The 18,278-nt window shown below is 40.9% G+C and overlaps 1 protein-coding gene across 2 annotated transcripts; it reads left to right on the plus strand.

Annotated features, from left to right (window-relative positions):
* Positions 1–2,009: 2,009 nt before the first annotated feature.
* slc1a3a (solute carrier family 1 member 3a) lies at positions 2,010–17,190 on the plus strand. 2 transcript variants are annotated; one of them, XM_034596354.1, is made up of 10 exons: positions 2,010–2,191; positions 2,608–2,871; positions 3,842–3,979; positions 10,556–10,760; positions 11,520–11,562; positions 12,301–12,569; positions 12,648–12,881; positions 13,621–13,815; positions 14,167–14,301; positions 15,242–17,190. In XM_034596354.1, exons 2-10 carry the CDS (start codon positions 2,688–2,690, stop codon positions 15,447–15,449), a joined length of 1,611 nt encoding a protein of 536 aa, XP_034452245.1. In that variant the 5' UTR covers positions 2,010–2,191; positions 2,608–2,687; the 3' UTR covers positions 15,450–17,190. The 2 variants fall into 2 exon arrangements, with proteins under 2 accessions (XP_034452245.1, XP_034452246.1); XM_034596355.1 differs by having other exon boundaries at positions 2,612–2,871.
* Positions 17,191–18,278: the final 1,088 nt, after the last annotated feature.

Below are 18,278 nucleotides of genomic sequence, written 5' to 3' on the forward strand. Positions count from 1 at the left end.
GCACCCTGACACGAATGTTGTATATCTGAACCAAATCTCAACTCAATCCATTCAATAGTTGATGAGATATTTCCAGAACCTCATTGTTCCACCAGAGGAAATGTGGAGGTTGTCATCCAAGTCAGTAGGATTCATCCCTTTGGGACTATGAACACTGATGTCATCTCACCGATATTTAAGATATCCCAGTCTGAACCAAAGCTGTGGACCCCCAAAGGATAGAGATCATAAATACTTCATGTGAATAAGTAGGCCAGCAGCTAAAATGATTTTTACAGTCGCCCATGTGGGAGACATCAACGGGGGTGTTTCCAGTTATGGGAGTTAAAGGAATAAAAATCAAGAGCTTGAGTTTTGCGGGGGCAGTGATTCTGTTGTGATCAGAGTCGTAAAAATTGCTTTATCCACAGCAAACTCTGTCTCCAAACAGATTTCAAAAAGCACATTTAGTAACTAGAATGACACTCCGTAGAGTTCTAACTTCTTACCGCCACCAACGGCCAACTTCCCGTTAAATTCAGTCAAGCTTCACCAAATTGCACATTCTCATCAATATCACTCCTCTAAATATGTCTTTTTTTCCCCATCAAGATCCTTGAATTATTCCCTGGGAAATCAAATTCTTTGTGAAACGAAAACTATTTTAGTTTCCTTTTTCTGAGCGAACTCTGTGCAGCTACCGTTAATGAGCTCAGAACGCCTTCTCTTAAAAATATGTTGGCTGTGTTATTCTTGAAAATTCCTCCGCTATTGACCAGTATACAAGAAACATGCCAGAGGTTATGAGGTCATGTAATGTAACGTGCAAATGCATTTGTGTGTGTGTGTGTGTGTGTGTGTGTGTGTGTGTGTGTGTGTGTGTGTGTGTGTGTGTGTGTGTGTGTGTGTGTGTGTATATGTGTGTGTGTGTAAAGGAAGGGGGGCTGTAAAATTTCCACAATTCTCCACATCTCTGCCAAACGTGGATTCCCTTGGTATGAGTCAGAAAAGGATGCCTTCATCTCTGCCTCTCTCATTTACTCTCAGACATGTTCAAGCACATTTACACGCACATTTACACGCACATTTACACGCACATTTACACACACACAGACACACACACACACACACACACACACACACACACACACACACACACACACACACACACACACATTTCCTTGACTGTGAATTCCTGGATCAGGCTGCCAAACTAAACTCCCGCCTGCTTGTGTTTGGATCATCCTTTTTATTTTCTGACTGCTCTGCCGTGCTAAAGCTTAGGCAGTCATTATCCTGTTTTTTTTAACCATCCCAGTGGCGTTAAAGTCAGCTTGTTTGCCAAAAACATCCAGACTCAGTATACACAGATTGTTTCATTCACAGCCACTTGCACATTTGGCACTTGGCAAATATTTACTTGCTGTGTTTAGCTCGATAAACTAAACACTGTGCAGTTTTTTTTAAGAAGATGGACACGTGGACTTTGCATGGCGTAAATGTGTAATGCAGCAAAAGATGGTAAAGTGATGTTGATGGATGAGTTATTCTGTTGGAGCGGTGCCACAATAATTGTATGAATTGCTAATCCACCTCCATATGTTTTGATGGAAGAAGGACTTTTATTTCTCTGTTCACTCACTCTCCACAGGAATCTTCAATCCGGCTGAACTTATCAAGCGTGAAAACCCCATTTGAAAGGCCGGCCTAGGAGGACAGAAGAAAACAAGAAGGTCCTTTCTCTTTTTCCTGCTTGGAAAGCTCATTATTCCTCAAGCTCCCCTCTGTCTGAAAAGACCCCCCCTTTCCTTCCTCTCTCTCTACCTTCCTTCATTTTTTTTTCAAGTCTCCGCCTAACCTCTCCACAAGCCCACACTGTGACCGACTTACACTGGTTTTTCTTTTTACTATGGCACCACCTCCAATCTCTCACTGGCTCCCTTATTCCCCTCATCCCCGCTCCCTCCTCTCCTTTCTCCTCCCCTCTCCTTTCTCCTCCCCTCTCTTCTGTCTCTCCTCTCTCTCTCTCTCTCTCTCCTCACTGCTGGTTGCTCACACCAGCCAGCTCACAGCCAAAGAGCTCCCCTGTCCCTCTCCCAACTCACCGCGCTCTAAACCAGAGCTTTCCCCTGAAAAAAGAAAGAAAAACAAACTATATTTAGACCACCACTGAGACCTTACTCCAAGGGAAGTTATTGCTCAAGTCTAAAAGGTACAGAAACAACTTCTATTTTAGTGTTTTAACATTTTATATGCATTTTACCATTTGACCAGTGACTGCGTGTGTGTGCATATGTGGATCAGTGTAACCCAGACTGTATACGTGTAGTAAGTGAGAGTTAATGTTTGCATGCTTTCAACATTGTAACACATGTGTTTATCATTCACTGAGCCCATTTCTTGGACAGAAAAGTTGAACTATCTCAGTTTTTGTATTGTATTTTTGGAGAATTTGGCATGATTGTTACTGCAGATTTTCTACATTTGAATCTGTCAAGTAAGATATGATAAGTGTAGAAGAGCAGTTTGACACTTTCTGAACATACAAAGAGCAGAGCAGTGCATGGTCTGATTGGTTTTTAATGTTCCGATATCTAAATCAATCTGTCGTCCTTCCCTCTCAATCAGGCAGCGTGTAAGCTCTGAACCAAAAGAGAGGTGTGACAGAGAGAAAGACGTTCGGTGGGGTTCACGTTCCTGCAGCAGCTATGACTCAGAGCAACGGGGAGAATCCGCAGAGGACCCGGAGCAGCCTCCATCGGATCCGGGATGGGATTCAGTCCCGGTCTCTGGTGGCCAGGAAGAGAGTGGAGAACGTCACAAAGGATGATGTGAAGGGCTTCTTCATCAGAAATGCCTTTGTGTTATTAACTGTTGCAGCTGTCATTATTGGTAAGTGACATATTTTGGGGGGAGAGTTGCTTTCGTTGAACACACTGTTTGCACACTGGTAATGTTTAGTTAGTTTAATTGACTTAAAACTGGAGGTTACAGGAAGAAACTTTGTTCCTCTCTATCTATCACCACGCCACCCCCTCCACTATTGAAAGCTTTGCTCGAATGATCCATCAATCTGGTGTGACCAGCACCCCTGTAGCTGGACGGAAGAAGGAGAAGAATAGAAACAAAGTCCCCAGATGAGAGAACAAAGGAAACCCAGATGAATTTAAGAGACTGGCCCAAATCTGACCCTGTAGCCGACCTTTGCCCTGTTGCCATTAACCTCTGAGTCTTACTCAGTGGGAAGCGGGCCTGGCCCACACACTGCCGGCACATCTGCAGCCCAGCTAGAGTTACACCGCGCCACGGCAAACTCATTTGATTGATTGTTTAATTCAGGCTACTCGTCACCTCAGGCTGTTGGAGCAGCCACCTGGGCCTGGTGGCTGGCAAAAGTGAAACTGAAAGAAAGAACTTCTGCAAGAGAAAATATTTCCATCCCCAGGAAGGTTCACTACAATTCACACCTTAGGACACATGACTCACAGGGGCGAGGTGGGTCAACGACTCACAACGAAACCAACAGCATGGTTGGTTTGCAATGAGCTGGATGACTGAGAACATCCACAGACAAATTTTTTCAAATGATTTAAAATGCAAAAAGTGAAGACAGGAAGACTGTAAACTTCACCTATTGCACCACACATTTATCTGCTCAGGAAGCTGCAAGTGAGTCATATCATACAAAGATGATGTGTCAGCTTTCCAGAGTTCTTTCAAAACTAGTCAGTATAAACATGGTAATCGCTCATAAATACTCAAAATACAATTTTTTTAAATTAGCTCTAAGCTCTAAGCTCTAGTCGCTTGAAATGTTTTAACAAGGTTTTGACTCTTTCTCTGTATCTGATCCTCTCTTCAGGTATAATCCTGGGATTCGCTCTGCGTCCTTATAAAATGACTTACCGCGAAGTCAAGTTCTTCTCTTTTCCTGGAGAGCTGCTGATGAGAATGCTTCAGATGCTGGTGCTGCCCCTGCTGGTTTCCAGTCTCATTTCTGGTATGGACACCAAACTCGACAGCCTTGTGTTCATTCATTCAGTCAAGTCACCTCTTACTTATGTTTATTTTTAGCTGGATTTTTTAATTCACAGACATGTGCTTTTTTTTCAACTTTTCGCGATAAGCCTGAGCCTTTTCACTCACATAACTGACATATGTCTATAATCATATCGCATCAGGTTTACGAATAGGGCTGACAATGCTGCAGACACCCAAGGCTTGTTCTCAGTACTCTCACATTGGTGTAACATCAAGTACTCAGTTAAAAATGACTTCAGAAGTCTAAAATAAGCACACATATCTCAGATCCTGCCTGTGTGACAGTGTTTTGTTCTAAATTTACATCCAACAACTCACAACACTCTACCTGATCTCCTGATAGCACAAACCCCCTAGCAATTTCTCTCGTGTTCAACATGGCATCAGTTTTCACATGTGGAAAAAGAGGGACTGTGTGTGTCTGTCTGTGTGTGTTTGCAGTAACATATTTTGTAGGTAAAACGAGTGCACACTGTGTGAACCAGTGACAGTGACAGTGGTTTGTGACCAATGTGTACTTCATGAGTGGCAGACTGGGTTGTTTGTTCAGCCGATGCTGTTTGTTGGTTTTGGGCCTAGCGGTGGACGGGGGTTAGGATAACCATGAGCGAGAGACACAGAGATAAAGAGAGAGAGACATGTTTTGAACCTACAGCGCTGGTCTCAATCACATGCTTTGGCCTTGTACTAATTGTCTTCATCTTGACAACATGAGCGACGCAGTCCAAACTTTAATGTGTTTCAATTGAATAAATCGTTTAGAATTTGTGGTCTGGATTGCTTTGAAGTTCCAGGACATGTTGTGGACACGTATCGGGGCCATTTTCAGTTCTAATCCAGGGAAGTAGAGAGTTCATTCGCCACCGTTAGTACGATTCTTAGACCCAGTCAGACGCGCAGGGATTTTTTCTTCCAGAGGCAAAGGCCTATATGGGTTTGTTACCGAGAGGAGCCTCTACTTGTTGTGGAAGTAAAACAATGCATTTATGTTATGGAACCTGAGCGTCCACAAACAGTGATCAGCAGCAGTGAGTGAAGAGTGGGATTGGATCATACTGAGAGCAGATGTGGTGTCGCTGAGCAGTGATTGACAGGCCAGGAGGCCAATCTCCTGAGGGGATGACAGACACTCATTGTCCGATAATAACCTACTCGGTGCTGCGGCAGGGCGTAACATCAGCGTCCTCTGACATCATGTCACATGACCGCAGCTACAACATGTGGAAATCAACAAAGAGGTTCTGTAACGAAGTCATCCAGCTCCTCTCTCTCCCTCGTGTGTGTGTCTCCACGTCATCAGATGCAAAGTTGCCTGCTAGAAAGCTGTCGTTCCACCAGATCGAGTCAACTACTGTATTACGACAGATAACACACACCTACATGTCATTTCAATTTAAGCAGCCACTTCAAAGTTTTCTTTCATCCATCCTTCAGAAAGCGACTTGAATCAATGTGCTGCAGTGGAAATCATGTTTTTAATTGTTTATTCATTTTTATTATTAACCAGTAATTTAGTTGTGCAGTTTGAGCGTGAAAAAAACGCCCATACAACAATAAAATGCCTTAAATTTCTTTAACTTTCAGTGCAACAACACTAGTTTGAACAGATTTTATTTGCACTGACCATAAACGCAGCCGGCCACTACCAAGAGAATAGCAGCAGCACATAGCAGCAGCACATAGAAGGCAATCAGAGTAAATGTTCGGATGTTTGTGACAACACAAGACTCCAAAACGCTGATGACAAAAACATCATACTGTAAGTTGCTGATGTCAACTCTATAATTTAGAAAAGACTAAAAGTTATTTTTGTTTATCAAATTAATTCGTTTTTATCCCACAGTTTAACTCAAATTTTCATCGAATTGAGACTCGCTTATCGATTGAAAGTCATAAGACTATCTCTCATCACAAAAGTGTTTAGGCCAATGTGTAACATGACAATATCGTTGACACCTGCATCACAGCTGCAGACCTCTAGTTAATAAAAAGTTTGACCTATATGATATTAAAAATCCATTTTATCCTTCAAACTTTTCAGATTTCTGCTGAAACTGTATGACCTCCCATTAAAAGTAATAAAATAACTTGAGGTTACTTCAGAATAAAGAGAACACCTTGTTTTGACAGACTTCGCTGTGTGTTCATCTATGTTTCTATCACTGTAGCATACAGCCTGGATTCACAAAGAATCGGCGATTTGTTTACATGCATGGACTTGGAGCATGAAATTGAGAATAACATATAAGCTCATATGACTTCTTTTCTGTGGGCCCTGGACTGTCACACTCCCCAGAGCGATTTGTGCCACTTTGTGAAATGGCCGGTCCCAGTTCAAAGAAACTTGCCTTTGAGTCTAAAAGTTTGGATGAACTGGGAATCTATAAGTCTGAGAACATGCAGAGGAACCCTGGAAGGTATAGGCCTTGAGGGAAAGATGGTCTGGTGGACAGATAGACAGGGAGAAGAATGGAGGATGAAGGATCATGAGGAATGGGCTTGAGATTAACTGCAGGGTCCCGATTGATCTTCCCCCATCCATAAACACATTTGTTTAAAATGTGCTCACTCACATATCCACTTCAAACCAACCTTTTGATTTATGCTTTCTAAATAATCTATATTGTTTCGAGAAATGTCATAATGAGAGCAGAGCATCCATGAGTATTTATAGAGCCAAGAAGGGGCTGGACAGGAAGAGGGGATGAGGGTAGTAAAAGAGCAAAAGGGGGATGATTACAGAGGAGGTCGTTGGAAGGGGACTTGAATGTATAGGAGTGGGAGGGAGTCGAGGGGAAGACCAGGATGAGGAGTAACGAAAAAAACATCTGGGATGTCAAAGAATAAAAGTCAAATAAAGTAAAAGTTCTTTTGAGGTTTTAAATTACTGCATTAGGTCATCCATGTAGCACTAGTATTATACTTTGTTTAAATTAAAGAATGTATCAAATACTATGATTTTGTATATACGGTAAATATATAAGTAAAACATTATTTAAACGTATCCGTATCGAATTCATTTTCAGAAATTGTATAGATTTAGAAATAACATAACATTTTGAGCAGTGTGATATATTCTCTTTAACTTAGGGCAATGGAAGTAACAAGAGAGAATAAAAAAATAAGGTGTAAGAGTTTCAAAACTGGACTCATAAACCATTGGTATGTCAGACTTTTTTTTTTACACTATTTCTTTTGTTAAAGTGAGAGAAAAATTGTATGAAAAACAGCTATTCACTGAAATGACAGTTTACCATTTTTTTCAGAATAGTCATCACACATGTGGGCCCTTCTGGCAGCAGTGCTTTGATAATTTGGGTTAAATCCTCACCCTGAAACTCGCTTTTCGCATCTCTCTGGTATCTCGGTGCCAAGCGCAGAGTGCCCGGTGCACAGGAGGGAGGAGAATCACCAACATGAGGGAGGCCGAGCAAAGGGAGTTGCTGGTATTTCGGTGGAAAATGTCTCAGACTATTCAGAGCCATGTCTGTTTCTGGCTCAGTGTCAATCTGCTGCCATTTTTGATGATTTTATAAATTTAACATATAAATAAAAAACTAATAATCTAATAATTTAATGTTTAAAGCCGGAACTTAGTTATTCTTGTATCTGTTGTCCACAACAGTATCTGCTGTCATGTTAGATTTTTACCATTTAATGTGACCATTTAGCATGAGAGAAAAACGTAATACCACAAATTTGTGGGGCTGCAACTGGCAATAATTTCCACTTCTGACCTTTCTTGATAAATCTATTTCTTGTTTGTCTCGAAAAAGTAAGAAAAGGGGTAGATTACAACATATAGACTCCAAAATGAGATGTTGGGGTTGCTTTATTTGTCCAACCACCTCATTAAAGTCCAATGATATTCACATTAAGTATACAAGACAAAGAAAAGCAGCAAATCAACTTCAACACATTTTTTAAGTGGATTATCAAACCATATTAATTCTCTGTAAAAAATCTTTCAAACTCCATCAACTGATATGTAGAAGGTGATTTCTGACTGCAGGCCCTCAAATAAAGTCCTGCTAGAAGTTTGGAGTCGATCTCTGCCCAGTGTCAGGGGATGTTAATTGCTCTGGGGACCGACCTCTCGCAGTTGCCACAATGTCCTGTGATTCAACTCCCCCCCCTAAAGTAGGCTTGTACTTTTGTGTTTGATGAACATTCCCCCATATGAGAAAGAAAGTCATTCTCCCTGCTCCCCTTCAGTGTTGGTCCTTTCGTTCTTTTCAAAGAATGAAATTGGTTCGGCTGCGTCCGCTGTTGCCTGGACAACAGGCCGGCGATCATTGTGTGTCTGTGTGTGTGTGTGTTTGTGTGTGTGCGGGGCTGACAAAGTCAACAAGTTTTCCCAGGGCTGTCAGAAAGAAAGGGAATAAGAGGAGAGCAGAAGAAAGGGGGGTGAGAGAAAAGGAGGAGGCAATGAAAGAGAATTGCAGCAATATAAGATCAGCGTGCAGGGGGAAAAAAGTGCAGGGAGGGAAGATGTGGGGGTGGGAGAGGAGGAAGAGCAGGGGGTGGGTGGGGTACTCGGGGGGGCACCCTGAAACAAGGGGTAGTAGAGAGGAGAGGTGTGGAATTTGAGGGAGGACAATGAGGGAGGGAAGGATGAGGAGGGGAGGAAGAGGATCAGAAAGAACGGTGGATGAAAGCCCAAGTCCTGGGCATGTTGATACAAGAGAAACAGAGAGAGAGGGCCAAAGCAGGGCCACTAGGTACACCCACCCACCCATACACACACACACACACACACACGTTAGTACACACGGTGCCAAAGTGCCACATGTGAAAAGAACACATAGATCTCCTGTCGCACACAAAGCCCTGCTTTGCCTTGTACAGCTCTGAATGAAGAAAACAGCAATAATAGGACCTGACACTGTGAAAATGCAATTCCACAGTCACGATTGTCACAACTGAGGCAGCCTCTCTGTTTTCCAAATCCAGCTCTCTGAATGGTTGCATTTCTCTTTTACCACCATTATCCCTGCAAAGTCTGTTTAATGCTATTAGAGCTGCGGAGGACAGATTCAGCCGCAGGCTCTGATGAGCTCTGACTGCCTCGAACTTCTCTCTGGTTTGGATAAATCTTTACAGTCAGTGGTTTATCAGCTTTTACACGAGGATCAACTGTGTCGAAAATAATTTTTTTATCCAGCACCAAACTGATTTGTGGCCTGCAAAAATCACCACATATTTTAGGTTATGTGTGCTGAAATGCAAAATGACCAGAAACAAACTAAACCACATTTTTATGTGTAATAATGTGTGTGATCAGGAGCAGGTTTGCTGCATCACATTTGTTTCTGTATAAAACATCAATCTGTGTTGTAATTTCTCTGCTATGGCCTTGACTTGATATCCCTCACGGTATGTTCAGTTTTCCTCTCAGAACACAGATACATTGTTGTTGTATCCTTGTCTCCGTGAAACAGATAGTCAGCTGTGGTCAGACTGTTCATCTGTAACTGACACCTCCGGCTGGTTTCTGTGTTCACAACAAACTAATGTCACACATGGGAACATACAGTATGTTTCTGTTGTATTATCAAATAGAAAAATACTGAAAAATAGTTTTTCCCTGCAGCTATAATTTAGAATGTATTATCTGTATTAAATATGAGTATACAATATATAAAAAGATTTGTGTACATTTGATCTGCGGCTGGATGCTGCACAGAAGGTGTTGCTTTTCTGCCGGTAAAGGTCAGAGTCAGATTATGTTTCTTGCCGCTCTTTGTTGTCGCAGATACCTCGTCAGATAATCCAGATGGATGCGCTCCACTGATAATCACAGCAGCTTTTTCTCAGGCTAGCTGTATTCTCTCGGGGACAGATGTTGGTGAAAACAAGGAATGTCAATATCAAAGCAGTGTTTTTTGATTATTTTCAGTCTTAGATTATTTTTTATCTATTCTGATTTGTTACTTTATTTATTTAGGGTTAGGTTGGGGTTAAATCACAGCACTCCCAATGAGTGCTTCGACAGTCCCCTTAAAAAGTCCCTCATTAAAGCAATAATTTTTCGATTAAATCCCACCATAAAAGGAATGAATAAAGAAATAAGTCAACAAAATAATTACATCGGGGAACGTTTAAAAGACCACAGGCACAGATGGGGCAGTGGGCGTTTAAGTTCTTGTAAAAAAAAACACTTCTGCAGATCTTCAAGGCCTCTTGGAGGAAACTGAAGCATTCTTATATCCCAATCAATAGTAAACAATAACAAATAACAGCAATAATAATTTTAATAAATAAAATATACTGATAAAAGGGTTTGTTAGGGTGACACTTTCTAATGCGAGTCATGATAAGCTGATTCAGGTCATTGGTAAAAACAATTCATATAAGCTGCTCTGTGGTTGGTTGTGTGGTTTGTTTACATGTGTCCACGTGGAGCTGCTTATAGCACCACAGGCTAATAGCACTGTTGCTCCCTCTATAGGAACCATGTGGAGAATAAAGAGCCAGGCCTCTGAGGATTTTGGGATGTGGATAAATGCTTACATATTGATTTACCTTTTTTTAGGTATGGCTGCTCTGGACAGCCGTGCTTCAGGTAAAATGGGCATGAGGGCGGTGGTCTACTACACCACCACCACTGTCATTGCTGTGTTCATCGGTATCGTCGTGGTGCTCATCATCCACCCTGGAAAAGGATCCAAGGATGAGTTCGCCAAGCAGCCGCAGATAGAGCAGATCAGCCCGGCTGATGCCTTCCTGGATCTTATGAGGTGCCCACAGACAGACACACACACACACACACACACACACACACACACACACACACACACACACACACACACACACACACACACACACACACACACACACACACACACACACACATTGATTTAAAGATATTGATGGCTTTTAAAGCTTTCGACAATCAAGTCACGATACATATCAAGGATTTACTTTCTCCCCATGAGCCTGCATGTCTTCAGCTGATCTTCTGGTAGTTCCCAGAGCCTGATTGGTTACTACAGGTCATCATGCTTTTGCAGTACAGGCCGCCTGTCACTGGAATGACTGACCAGCTGAGATCAGAAATCTGTTATTGCTAATAAATCTCATCTTAAAGTGTTGTTTAAGAAAAGCTTTAATCTTTGGGCTTTTTTAAAAATGTACTTTTATGTCATTTAATTTATTTTATTGTTAGGACTTTGTTGGGAAAAGTGCTATACAAATACCTTAACTTATTGTCAATAGGCTTTTTCTATTATTGAATGACGAAACATGCTCACATAAGTATCTCAGTGATTCTGTCCTCAAAAATAGTATTCCCTCATTTATTGTCACTTTGGGTATTGATCGCTCCCATGGAGGTGGTCAAAGTGGGAGAAGGAATACTTTAGATCTGTTACATTTGAAGAAGTACATGTTCTAAAAAAGGCAGCAGAATGACAATGGGCCTTATCTTTTATACAATGCATGGAGTTTGTGTGTTTTAGTGCTGTGATTTCTTAATCCCAACCTCTTTGGTTTTTCAGGAACATGTTTCCTCCAAACATCGTGGAAGCTTGCACCAAACAGGTCAGTCTCTCTCCACCTCTATCTTCTCTCAGTCATTGTCCTGCAGTTACATAAAATGCTTTTATTCCTGAACTCTCTCTTTAGCATATCATCACCCGTATTCAAGTTCTCAATTAGCATAATGTAAAGTCTCTCCATGCATACTTTCAATTGAATATTTTTCTGTATGTATTTATACTTCCTGTGAACTTTCAGCTTCCTTTTATAGATCTTTATAACACTAAATAAATTAGAAATTAAATTCGCAATGATATAAAACACAATTCTTGCAACTACACGTCACAATCTGTGCTCATAGGTCCACAATAAGGGTTGTAACCAGGGTTGATCTAATCTGTCTGCCCATGCTTACAGCTGACACGCCTGTATTTTTAACTGCATCCCTGGTCTCAGTTCCACTTTCACTTCCTCGTTCCACATTTGAAGTAGACAGACAGTTTCCTGTGGTATTGTGAAAGTCTGTGTACCAGTTAGTAAAGGCAACATAGGAAAGCACAAACAAATACCTATATTCTGAAATTATCTTTAATGTAAAATATCTATATCCACTTCACAATAACCTTGATCCATTCATGCATTTTATTCTAAAGAATTGACACTCAACTAGTTGTCTTCAAATTAGACTCTTCAATGAACATGAAACCCAAATCTTACACTTGATTAAAAGCAAATATGAAATGCTATTGCCCCCGGAGTTAACCGCTGTTTAACCCGATGTGTTTCTGTTTTAAAATCCAGTTCAAGACGAAGTATGCCAAGAGAGTGGTCCATGTGAAGATGACGGTGAATGACACTTTATTCACACTCAACGGCAGCGAGGTGATCAGCCGGGAGGAGATGATCCCGGTGCCGGGGTCGGTAAACGGAGTCAACGCCCTCGGCCTGGTGGTGTTCTCCATCTGCTTCGGTCTGATCATCAGCAGCATGAAGGAAAAGGGACAGCCCCTGAAGGACTTCTTCGACTGTCTCAACGAAGCCATCATGAGGCTGGTTGCCATTATCATGTGGTAAGTGTATGGGTGGATGAATGAACAGAGATTCTGTTGAATGAATCGCTGATGAATTACCACCTCATCAATCCTCAGGTATGCCCCCATCGGTATCTTGTTCCTGATTGCCGGTAAGATTGTGGAGATGGATGATATTACAACCATGGGTGGCCAGCTGGGGATGTACACAGTGACGGTCATCTGTGGACTGTCCATCCACGCCATCTTGGTCCTGCCAACGCTCTACTTCGTCATCACCAGGAAAAACCCCTTCGTTTTCATCGCAGGGCTGTTGCAGGCGCTCATCACTGCCCTGGGAACATCCTCAAGGTACGTGAGAGGGTTAAAGGTCGCACAGTTTGCTTAATTTCAATAGCGTATCTTTTAATAGGTGTATATCACTTTTTGGATTTTGTACATGTGAAAGTTGCTGTCGAAATAAACTTGCTTTATTCCTGTTTATATCTCGGTAATGATACATTTTCTTCAAATTTGGAATAAAATAAAATTATTTTGTCAAATTTCAAGCCATTCATGTCTGGTATACAGTGAATGGTATCATACATCAGCAGTGTGCCAGCCCTGATGACCATGGGCGATAAGCATGATTTATATATTGTTTACCCTAATTTATTGGTCAGTGTTAAAGCAATAACAACTATATTGGCACTCAATAGAACGCACACCTTCGCTAAGGCCCAACATTCCCCTTAACTTCAACCAAATTACACACACTTGTAGATATCAGTTAAATAAATATGCCAATTTTTTATTAACGAAGATCCAAGAATCATTCCCTAGGAAAATCTCATTATTAAAGAAAGATTTTTTTTTAAACTGGATCCGCCCCCTGTACCATAATAATCAACCAAATTTAGTGGTAATCCGTTCATTAGTTTTTGTATATTCTTGTTTACAGACAAACAAACAGCCACAAAAAAATAAACATAACCTCCCGAGTGGAGTTAACAGTTCAGCCACTCATTGTAGTTTATAATAAACAAGTTGAATAAATCATCGCTCTCACACTTTCTCTGTCCGACCTCTTCCTCCCTGTGTCCTCTCACAGCTCAGCCACTCTGCCCATCACCTTTAAATGCCTGGAGGAAAACAACAAAGTGGACAAGCGTGTGACTCGCTTCGTGCTCCCTGTCGGCGCTACAATAAACATGGATGGCACAGCTCTGTATGAAGCCCTGGCAGCCATCTTCATCGCCCAGGTCAACGACTATGACCTGAACTTTGGACAGATTCTCACCATCAGGTATGAAACTTGTTTAGTATCTAGTGTTTTATTCTGTGAATCTTGCCATCTCCGAGTTTTGGGACGAACATGAGAATGTTGCTATTACAGGTCTTTCATTATGGCTTGGAAGAAAACTTAAGCCAAGCAAAGCCTCAAAACCACAGTTTCCAGCTAATAAATGGTTTTGTAACCACCAGTCTGTCAGCTTATTTGCCCGTGGGATAGATGAGGGATGGTATTTCATGGTATGGTATTTCAATGCAGCAACAAACAAAATAATTAAGTGGTCAAACTAAGGAAATTTTTTTTAACATAATATAAATGAAATACTATTAAATTTCCTTCTTTGCACCACCTTTTTCCCATCAGCATCACTGCCACGGCAGCCAGTATTGGAGCAGCTGGAATCCCTCAGGCAGGACTGGTTACTATGGTGATAGTGCTCACATCGGTAGGCCTGCCCACCGATGACATCTCGCTCATCATTGCCGTTGATTGGTTCCTGTAAGTATTGGATATATATCACATCTTTGAGAACGTCACTTTAAAACGATAAAATCTAAATAAAGATAAATGGGATTTGTGTCCAATTGAAGCCACAACACCCTGAATATACTGTAAAAAGTTGATTCATCGACAGTAATGATGGGGGTTAGACTACGAGGAAATCAAATACAGTGGCGTATAAATTCAATTACGTTCCACTCAGTGGTATGTTCAGGGGTTAATTGAACAAATTGGTGCAATGTACGCTCTTGAGTAGATTAGGGGACAGCTTCCAGAGACACTCCCCTCACATTCCATGTCCCTCAATCCATCTGGTTTTTATTCAGTCGGCATCCGATCCCCGTGCAAAGCCCCACTTCCTCCCATCTACTGTCTGTGCCGTGGATGGCCTGCAGCACTAAGAGCCTCCAATTTTCTGACCATCTTCTCTTGTCTCATTTTTTGTCTTCTCTTGTCTCTTGATTTGTCTTCTCTTGTCTCACGTTTTGTCTTCTCTTGTCTCATGTTTTGTCTTCTCGTCTCTTGATTTGTCTTCTCTTGTCTCATGTTTTGTCTTCTCTTGTCTCATGTTTTGTCTTCTCTTGTCTCTTGATTTGTCTTCTCTTGTCTCATGTTTTGTCTTCTCTTGTCTCATGTTTTGTCATCTCTTTTCTCTTGTTTTGTCTTCTCATGTTTTGTCTTCTCTTGTCTCTTGATTTGTCTTCTCTTGTCTCTTGTTTTGTCTTCTCTTGTCTCTTATTTTGTCTTTTCTTGTTTTGTCTTTTCCTGTTTTGTCTCATGTTGTCTCTTGTTTTGTTTCATCTCGTCCTCTCTTATTTCATAGTGTTATAGCTGGTTTTGTCTTGCCTCTCTCATTTCACCTTTTCTTTTTATTTTGTCTTGTGTTCTCTTGTAAATTCTCACCTCCTGTTCTCACCTGTTCTCCGTCTTTCTTCAGGGACCGATTGCGCACCACCACCAATGTCCTCGGAGACTCAATCGGCGCTGGCATAGTGGAACACCTTTCTCGCCACGAGCTGCAGAACAAGGACCCCGAGGTGGGCAACTCGGTGGTGGAGGAGGCCGACAAGAAGCCGTACAAGCTCATCAGCCAGGAGAACGAGTACGAGAACGAGAGGCCTGCTGACAGCGAGACAAAGATGTAGGGGCGAGCTTTTCGTCCCGGGCTACATCTTTTCTTATGAAACCATTCCCCTGCATTGAACCTCAACTAATCTCTTCTTGATTTGCAAACCTTCCTCTCACATGATTGGAGGGTTCAAATTAAATCGATGTACAGCTAGGATATAATTCCGCCAAGTGAGCTCCATTAATGTGGGGGGGTCCTTCCTGTCACACTATAGGATCTATGCTTCCTAAGAGTACATCATGTGTTAGCCATGGGGTGGCAGCTGCTTACTATTAAACATGAACTTCACTAGAGCCTGGTGGTCTGTGGCCTGCATGTCATATCCAACTTCTCTCAGAACTGTGATGACCAATCTCTCCCACTAGAGGTCAGTGTTGCTGTGAGTCTTAACACTACAGTGGATCACATCCCATTCTTGAACTTTATAGAAACTTTTATTCTGGCTTTACAGGTGCTGCTTTTTGGGTTGTGTGAGAATGTAAGTGAATTGGTTATAAAAATCGTTCTGTTGAGTGTTGGATATCATGCACATACACTGCAGTGAGCAGGCCAACATCTTTAGGGGGAAAGGGCTGTGTATCTACAAACTTCTTTACAGTCGTCAGTGGCTTTATTTCTTATTCTTTGGTGTATAGAGAACAACTGGATAAATGATGTCATTTACCTTGTGGCCCACATACTTTTGTCCCCCGAACTGTCCAAACCAGAAAATACCATTGGGCAAGTAACCAACACCGTTATTTTTGATTTTTCTAACACATATTTCTCAAACAAATTACTACAATCATTACAACTCATGAACCAAAATCTCTAAGCTTTGTCAAAATGTGTGAATTTGCTCAGCTGAGAATTTTAACTGTCATCAAATCCGAATTTTAAGCCATTAAACTTCAACCAAAAAACCCCACCAAAAATATGATCCAAATTTTTCTACCTTTTAACTCAATCACACCCACCCATACACAAACAGAAAACCTGCACAATAATGGTGTGCTCTTTCAATGGAAAGACGGTAATGATTGTATGTCTGATCACTTCTCATTATGATTGTGGGTCAATTCTTTATAGACCCTCTAACGCGGACAGAAGACTAAAAATAATTTAGCTGAAACAGTGTCACTATGAAATATTAGCTTTTTATTGAATTTTTAAAATGGTAGTCAATAGATTGAATGTAGATTTTTCAAATGTTGCTCGATTATAGGAAAGTCTTGACTATTCTCAATTCAGCTTCCCGTAGTCGTAGGTATTAAATCTAACCCTTATCTTGATTGATTTAACATGGATTTCATTTCTCTCCCCTTTGTTTTAGCTTGAATTTATATGTGCTGTTTTGTAATTGAAGTAATTCAAATGTAGCATTTAAATAGACATTATAGGAGGATGCTTCTGAATATACTGTACTTGTATAGAGATATGTAGATAAAAGTGTACATTAATTGTAGATTTCAATTGTAAAAGGTTACCCGAGGATTGCACATGTAAAGATGTTCATATACAACCTGGTGACCAAACTAACAATACAGCTCTAGTTCCTTTCATACATTCACAACTGGAAGATTTAAAGGACCAAATGTTTTCTTCTACACACTCGAGGAAATTGAATAGTTCTTTTGTTTACAAATGCTGTTGTCTTTTCTTGATATGGCGGTTTGTCTCATGATTTGACATTGGAGTGCACACACACACAAACAAGTGAATTATAGTTGTAGTTGTATTTTGCATGGATTTTTTTTTCAATAAAATACTGAAATCAGTGGTTGCTTGCTTGTGATTTTATCATGAACATCCACATATGTAATCTGGGAATCTAAAGCCAAGCCTCTAGGAAAGATGTATAAGTTAATTGTTTTTTAATGTTTAAAGGATTTAGGGATTAGCTGCCTGGGAACTACACATATTTTTAATAGCTGCCCAGAGGGATGTGATGCACAGATACTGAACAATCCTCAGTCTCCTTCCCCGACCGATCCTGATTGTTTGTGCTGGAGCTGAGGCCTCAAACAAGGAACCCTTCTCCACTGTCTAGTTCCTTCAGGCCAATGAGAACTTTTACTCAGAATGCCAGCCACCTTTAACTGATGACAATGCTGACACCTTGAGGTCAAACAGTGATTTGCTCTCCTGCAAGACATCTTGACAGAAAGTTACTTTGCAGATGATGAGTTCATGAACCCTGTGATGGACAAGCAACCATGGCTCCAGCAGTATGCTATTGGTGAAGGAGGGATGGATGGATTGATAACATGTCTATGCATTATTATAGATTAAACTGCAGTGCCTGAAGGTAGTTAGAATACAGTAATTATATGATAGCGTCATAGTGCATAACAAGTCATTTTACTTTGGTGCTTTGAATATATGTTGCTGATTTAGCCAAGTAGTTTTGCAACATCATTGGACAAAATATTTGTTGTGTATACATGAAGAAACAGCAAAGAAGTCAGCTTATAGTTATATTGATATATGTGGTCATTTTATTGCCTGTTTCATCAGAATCAGAAATACTGTCGCTCCAACCAAGAAGAGAAATACAAACAGACCAAGACAATAACAGTAAATAGAAATTAAAGAAATATATTCGTAAGAGTATCAAATATGTCGGGACACACCCAGGTCTGATCCGCCTGGGGTGGGTAGAGGTTGTCTAACATCCAATGGTGATCTCTGACATCTACTGGTGGTTGGCAACTTGTCATCAAACTAGTGTGGAAGACTTTAAAAAAACATAGATATTTACTATCTTGCCCTATGTTTGAATTATAATACAACATATATAGAAAAGTGGAATCAAAAATTTAAAGAATACAGCAGATACAATAATATAAATATATGCAACAGAAGA

Source organism: Hippoglossus hippoglossus, chromosome 9 (assembly GCF_009819705.1).
Source record: "Hippoglossus hippoglossus isolate fHipHip1 chromosome 9, fHipHip1.pri, whole genome shotgun sequence".
NCBI classification, from domain to species: Eukaryota; Metazoa; Chordata; class Actinopteri; order Pleuronectiformes; family Pleuronectidae; genus Hippoglossus; species Hippoglossus hippoglossus.

Bases quoted from the DNA above. Each gene is read 5' to 3' on its own strand.
- slc1a3a (XM_034596354.1), top strand. From the start codon at position 2,688: ATGACTCAGAGCAACGGGGAGAATCCGCAGAGGACCCGGAGCAGCCTC. The intron at 10,761-11,519 runs GTGCCCACAGAC...TTGGTTTTTCAG, and splicing joins GCCTTCCTGGATCTTATGAG to GAACATGTTTCCTCCAAACA. The intron at 14,302-15,241 runs GTAAGTATTGGA...GTCTTTCTTCAG, and splicing joins ATTGCCGTTGATTGGTTCCT to GGACCGATTGCGCACCACCA.